The sequence below is a fragment of the Electrona antarctica genome, assembly GCF_951216825.1.
Source record: "Electrona antarctica genome assembly, chromosome: 11".
In the NCBI taxonomy this organism is placed as follows: Eukaryota; Metazoa; Chordata; class Actinopteri; order Myctophiformes; family Myctophidae; genus Electrona; species Electrona antarctica.
Genome location: NC_136792.1, coordinates 2,787,761 through 2,795,329, shown reverse-complemented (window position 1 = coordinate 2,795,329; position 7,569 = coordinate 2,787,761). Strand labels below are relative to the sequence as shown.

General features: G+C 42.3%; 1 protein-coding gene across 1 annotated transcript; it reads right to left on the bottom strand.

The window, feature by feature from the left end:
* On the bottom strand, positions 1 to 7,151 carry LOC306932367 (chymotrypsin A-like; the record flags this gene model as incomplete). Its single annotated transcript, XM_079514147.1, has 7 exons — positions 1 to 162; positions 2,220 to 2,353; positions 3,380 to 3,560; positions 3,801 to 3,879; positions 5,338 to 5,417; positions 6,298 to 6,401; positions 7,100 to 7,151. 7 exons carry the CDS (start codon positions 7,149 to 7,151, stop codon positions 1 to 3), a joined length of 792 nt encoding a protein of 263 aa, XP_079370273.1.
* Between the last annotated feature and the right edge of the window lie 418 nt (positions 7,152 to 7,569).

The following is a 7,569-nucleotide window of genomic DNA, read 5'->3' as shown; positions in this document are numbered from 1 at the left end:
CTAGTTGGCAGCGAGGGTCTGGTCAATCCAGGCACGCAGCTCTGTGACGCGGGCGTACACACCGGGCATGGAGGGACTGCACTGCCCACTGCCCCAGGAGACGATACCAACCAGGGTCCAGGCTCCAGCCTTCTCACAGACCAGAGGGCCACCAGAGTCACCCTGAAACAACAAGCAAGTCGTGTTTTTAATGTGTTTCATGCATTGTTGGCTTGTGGTGGACATTTTTGTTAAAATTCCATTATTTGGACATATATACTGTACGATTGAGTAATATTACATTTAATATATACCAGATAATATTACCAGAAACACATGAATGAATGACCACATGACCTGTTATGAACCATAACAGGTGTTCTCAGAGTTACATTAAGGGGGTCTTTGCAAATAAAACATTTGGGAGCCACTAGTAGGCCTACTAGTTGCGAATAATGCCATATTGCTATAACCTGACTCCGCCAGATGGGGCAGCAGAGAGTACAGTGTACTCTCTGCTGCCCCATCTGGTGGAGTCAGGTTAATATTGCTATTCTTCACTTGCACAATGTAGGAGGCGGGACTAAGGGGGACTTCCTGTTGGGATATCACCCCTGTGTTTGCTTCCTGTCCATCGGGAGTGCATGTAAGTCAGTCATTTTCTACGGACAATTAGGCTATAGTATTTTCTCGTCACTTGTAATTTTTTAAATTACGTTTAAAAAAACCTTTTATTCATATGGTTCATTCATTTACCATTCGTTTTTATCGTAATGTTTTATTTAGGGTTTTTTTCTCAAGGGGAAAGTTGTATGCTCCAGTGCCTGTCTGTGCTGCTGCCTGCTGCACTATACATACAGTACAGTACAGTACAATGGAGTACAGTACAGTACAGTACAGTGGAATACAGTACGGTACAGTACAGTGGAATACAGTACAGTACAGTGGAGTACAGTACAGTACAGTGGAATACAGTACGGTGCAGTACAGTACAGTGGAATACAGTACAGTACAGTGGAATACAGTACGGTACAGTACAGTACAGTACAGTGGAATACAGTACTCCACTGTACTGTACTGTACTGTACTGTACTGTACTGTACTGTACTGTACTGTACTCCACTGTACTGTACTCCACTCCACTGTACTGTACTCCACTGTACTGTACTCCACTGTACTATACTGTACTCCACTGTACTGTACTGTACTGTACTCCACTGTACTGTACTGTACTGTACTCCGCTGTACTGTACTGTACTGTACTGTATTCCACTGTACTGTATTCCTGTATGTATAGTGCAGCAGCACAGACAGACACTGGAGCATACAACTTTCCCCTTGAGAAAAAAACCCTAAATAAAACATTACGATAAAAACGAATGGTAAATGAATGAACCATATGAATAAAAGTTTTTTTTAAACTTAATTAAAAAAATTACAAGTGACGAGAAAATACTATAATTGTCCGTAGAAAATGACTGACTTACATGCACTCCCGATGGACAGGAAGCAAACACAGGGGTGATATCCCAACAGGAAGTCCCCCTTAGTCCCGCCTCCTACATTGTGCAAGTGAAGAATAGTGTCATAGTAAATCATTGTAATGCACATTATGAAGAAAACATGGAGACTTTGACATTCAGTTTTTGGGCATCATGATCAAAATAGGAACATTATAGAGCGTCGCAGTCCCGCCCCCTCGAGAGACCCGGAAAATAAATCCCTGTTCGTTTTCCTCATTGACTTTTCAGAAAGTATTTATTTAAAGACGTTTACGCCGCGGACAAAGCCAACTCTTGTCGTGACAAATCATGACAATAAATACAATGTTTTGGGCCAAACAAAGAATTAGAATTAGAAAGTAGAAAAAAACGGCAGGTTACAACACTTCTTTTGTTGTTTTTCTTCTTTGTAATTATTTGTTTGGTCCAAAATATTGTGTTTGTTGTCATGATTTGTCACGACTCAAGTTGGCTTCGTACGACGCTTAAAAGGTATTTAAATAAATACTTTTTGAAATGTCTATGGGGAAAATGCATTGGGATTCATTTCCTGGGCCTGGCGTCGTCATGAAAGGGGACTCTATAATGGTGTGTAAATAAGGAAATTGACAAAATTGGACAAGACCAAGTCATTGCCACAGACACACTTGTCCGTGTACAGACATGATTCGGTGACTCCATGGTTTCATGTCTAAAAATGCCATCTTGATGTATCTTCTCTCGCTCCCTGTCACTCACCATGCAAGAAGAGGCACCAGAGGCTCCGGCACAGATCATCAGGTCAGTGATGCTGTTTCCCCAGAAACGTTTGCAGTCGTTGTTGGAGAGGAGAGGGAGAGCAGCCTGCTGGAGCAGGGCGGGGGTGTCGGGAGCTGGAAAGAAAACACACGTCAAACCCATTCTGGGCGGCAGAGGCGTATCTACAATAAGGCGAGGGCAGGCGTCCGCCTGTCCAAATCCATTTCTGCCTGGCCAAAATCCATACAATGAGAAAAAAACAAGACCTGAGAACTATTAGTGGACAGCTGATTGGCCGTTGCGGTAGTGCGTGACCCTCAATCACCCATTGGAATGTAAATGATTGCCTTTCAGCCTTTGTATCCTACTGTCTGGCAGAAAACCATTAGTGCTACGATTGTGCGCAGGGGAGACGACAATTAACACATCTTGTCTGCCCAAAACGTAATTCCTGGATACGCCACTGCTGGGTGGGAACCCCTTTTGGTGTTTTAAGCATTATGTTATACTTTAGCTATTGAAAAATAGCAGATCTACAAGGGGGGGGAACAACATATTTTCAGATGGGGGTCGGCGGCCAATTACATACAATCTTGGGGGTCCTTGACATGAAAATGTTTGAGAACGACTGACAGAAACAGGGTTCTTCAGAAAACTGTCTGTTAGAAGACATTTGTAGAATCGTTTCTAGGTCTAAATGGATTAAAGGCTAGGTTTGAGCTTAATTTGAGCTATAGCAGAACATACATATTTGTCATGTGGTATTCTTGTTATGCTTGATGAGAAGAAGGCATTTGATTATATACTGAACAAGAGTATAGAATATTTTACGATAACTTCACGATAAAGACAGAGGGTTGAGACATCAGTTTGCTCCACCTTCCACTTGGGATATCCTATTCTATTCTAGGCAATTGAACTGGCCACTATACCAGTGTGGTGGGTCAGGCCCCATCCAGTGGTCACTCACCAGTGTGGTGGGTCAGGCCCCATCCACTGGTCACTCACCAGTGTGGTGGGTCAGGCCCCATCCAGTGGTCACTCACCAGTGTGGTGGGTCAGGCCCCATCCAGTGGTCACTCACCAGTGTGGTGGGTCAGGCCCCATCCAGTGGTCACTCACCAGTGTGGTGGGTCAGGCCCCATCCACTGGTCACTCACCAGTGTGGTGGGTCAGGCCCCATCCAGTGGTCACACACATCATCCCGCCGGGGAAGTCGTCGCCCCTCTCGGCCACACACACGGGAGACACGACGCGGCCCATCACGGCAGGTCTGTCCAGCTTGATCAGCAGGATGTCGTTGTTGATGTTGTACTGGTTGTAGTTGGGGTGCTTGAAGACCTATCAGAGAAATGACGCAGTCAACGTTGTGTTGTTTGTTGGGGTAAATGCATGCTTGGCTTCAACGGTATTTTCCAATATGTAGCCTGCAGGAACATGAAAAAATTTATTATGAGCAGGTCAAGGAGAGGAGTGTAAAGATTGAAGCCCAGAGTATCCTGATAATAAATGTACAGTAAAGGAAATAATGTTTATGTCCCTCCCTGCGCATGTCCTATAAAACAGAACTACATACTGTACCTTTGCAACATGCCTGATATGGGCGTGGTCAGGCTTGGAGACCTTGCTATGCTCGCCCAGGTGCACGCTGTGGGTAGTTCTGAAAAGGTTGCAAAGGAAACGATGGGCTTTAACACTAGCATGACTGAAGTAACGTGACAGAAGTAGCATGTGCTTAAATTAGTAGTCGACTATTCAACTAGTAGTCGACTAGTAAATCCACTAGTTGACCTTGTTGGTATACTAGATGACTAGTTGATAGATTTTTTTCCCCCGTTTTTGTAGGCCTCAAGATCAGCTTGATGATAGTTATAGTCACCAATGTACACCGTTTTTAAATGTACAACTATTATTTAAAAAGAAATAGGTAGGCCTAGTTAAACAACTAGTCAACTAGTAAACTAGAATAGAATATGAATGCCAGAGGGAGCTGCTGGACTGTACTGTAGAGAACGGGGGAGGGATGAGCCAGCGGTAAGTTGAACCACCCCCTTTATCTAGAAAACTGTGTTGCCATGTGACCTTAAATCTAATAAGCATCCATCATTTACACCTGGCTGTGAAGTTAGTTAGCACATGGGGGCACAAAAAAACTGTTTTTTTCAGTCAAAGTAAAATTTCGACACATGTAAAATGACTGTTCTACAAAGCAGAATGTACCCAGGTCTAACATTTAATATCATACATGTTGGTCACTATTCAGCTTTGTCTGTATCTATGTATGTGTGTACCTGTACGTGGGGCCACGTATAGGTGAGCATGGTTGCTAGGGTTAGTGTGTGACGTCACTGCACCACTCAGTTCACACGGGTGTGATTTTTTATTAAGTCTTTGCTACTCAAATTATACTGAATGACCTTTAATTTGGATGTTTGCAAATGTTTGCAAATTTGCTATATTGTATTAACAATATTGCAAATATTATAAGGTTCTGAATAACAAACTTTATTTAATTGTCTTCATATTGTTTAAATAATAAATACACAAATTAATAAGACTATTTGCAAAAGGGAAAACTGTTATTAAATTATTTTAAGTTTAAGCTCTTTACATTAAAATATCATGTGGTTCAACTTACCCCTTGACTTGGATCAACTTATACCCCTTACCTGGGGCAAATTGAGCCACATGACCACTTTTTTAAAAAAGGTCATATTTTCATGGCCCTTTGTCATAGATGCTTACTCATCATTTCAATTGATAGAAGACATCCTGAAATATGTGTAGATCATTAGATTTTACTGCCATCTCATTTTGCCTTGCTTCCAGGACAACTTAAGCAAAACGTGGTTCATCTTACCCCGTTCTCCCCTACCTGACAGACATTGCAGTGGGCAGCAGTCTGTACTGTACCTGACATTGCAGTGGGCAGCAGTCTGTACTGTACCTGACATTGCAGTGGGCAGCAGTCTGTACTGTACCTGACATTGCAGTGGGGCAGCAGTCTGTACTGTACCTGACATTGCAGTGGGCAGCAGTCTGTACTGTACCTGACATTGCAGTGGGCAGCAGTCTGTACTGTACCTGACATTGCAGTGGGCAGCAGTCTGTACTGTACCTGACATTGCAGTGGGCAGCAGTCACAACCCAGTTCTCGTTGATCAGGGATCCGCCACAGAAGTGGAAGCCGGTGTAATCCTGAATTCACATTGTATTTATTAGTCAGGATTTACATACAGTAATGTTAACCGGTGCCACAGAACGAACGCACGCACGCACGCACGCACGCACACACACACACGCACACACACATGCACGCACATGCACGCACGCACACACGCACACACACACAAGAAAAGAAAAGAAAAGAAAAGAGAAAAGAAAGGAAAAGAAAAGAAAAGAAAAGAAAAGAAAAGAGAAAAGAAAGTTGCTATGTCCATAATAAGGGAGACAGTCAGAGACAGGGATGTTGTAAAGATCAGTTCCTTCGAAAACTTTAAATTCACATTAAAAAGATGGTTGGCTGATAACATGACCTACATTTTTAAATCCATACTGACCTTTTAGATTAGAATGGGTTAAAAAAAACAAGACAAAAGAATATCTAGTTTTTATTGGTTATTGGTTGGATTCTTTGTCTCCTGTCCCTCCTTCCCCAAAAGGAACAGGGTCAGGGCAAAATACAAACGGTATTTAGTTTTTTGTCTGTTTTGTTTTGTTACTCCCCATGTCCCCTTTCCCCTAAAGCAGTGGTTCCCAAACTGTGGCGCGTGCACCCCTTGTGGTGCGCGAACGCCTTCTAGGGGGTGCGCGACATGAAAAGGCTAATGGTGCTATGGTTTTATTTTAAATATATTAACATATATGCCATATGCCAATATATGGCAAGTATATGCAGAATATAGCCTAGGAACACAACGGAAACAAGCCTAACAGCTTTCTTGTGTCTGTATCTTTTTGAATTAATTAAAATAATTAAAATAAAATAATAGTATAATTATTATTAATAATAATAATAAAATATTTTAAGTTTTCAATCAATCAATCAAAAATAAATAGCGGTAGCTATTTATCTTACCTGCAGGGAGACCTGCCAGGGCCAGGAGTGAGGCACAACCGTCTCCCCGTTGACGATACGGGAGTATCCAGTGATCACTGGAGTGACGGCAGGAGTGCCACAGCCTGAAGAGAGACACACACATACAGTACCTCAAATATTGTACTTAACCCCTTCTGGGTGGGAAGGGAACCCCTTTTGGTGTTTTAGGGCTCATGTTATATTTTTAGCTATTGAAAAATAGCAGATCTACAAGCTCATAGCGCAGCAGCGAGTGCCGCGCTACGATCTACCTGGAACAACATATTTTCAGATGGGGGTCGGTGGCCAGTTACATATATTTTTGGGTTATCATGAAATTGTTTGAGAACGACGATGACATAGAAAACTTTTTCTCCAGAAAACTGTCAGGATTTAGAAGGCATTTGTAGAATCATCCTCGGGCCTAAAAGTACAGTACTTAAAGGGGCATTCCACTTATTTTCAACATTTTACTATGACATTAATGTACCTTAGAGCTGTTGTGTGGAAATAATAAAAAGGTTCCCCCATTCTGTGTTTCCTAGAACTAGAGGTCTGAAAAAAATCATTAACATGGTGAAACACATCTTGATGACATCATCAAGATGTGTTTCACCATGTTAATGATTTCTTTCATAATTACAGTTCTAGGAAACACAAAATGGGGGGGACTTTTTTATTATTTCCACACAACAGCTCTAAGGTATATTAATGACATAGTAAAATGTTGAAAATGGGTGGTTTTCCCCTTTAAGCAAATCTACTTACTTTCCACCACTGCATGCAGGACAGGTATACTCACCATAGGCAGCGCCGACAAAGGCAAGGCAGGAGAGGATCGACAGGAAGGCCATGGTTTCAGGTTGACTCTATAGCACGCATCCAGCAGGGTCTTTTATACTGGAAGGAACGCATGGCTTCTTATCACTCGCTGGGAGTTTGTACAGCTTGCGTGTTAGTTATGACATGAGTTTTTCCTCTGAAGGCACTAGTGGGGCCTCGTTAATATGTCATTTTACAGATACTGTAAAGAGCTGAGTTTGCGCTCCTCTGTGGCAGTCAGAACTGTTCCAACGTGGGATGAAAAATGTCACACACAAAAAATATATATATATCTCCGTCTGATTAGTTTACAGCAGTGGCAGATCATGAAAATGAACAATATTCATATGCAATATTCAATAGTCCCTAATTGTGTTGCCCTTCTCGTGGTGTAGATGTAGGCCTACCAAAAAAGGCAGCCGACACCTTGTGTCGGCTGCCTTTTGTGTG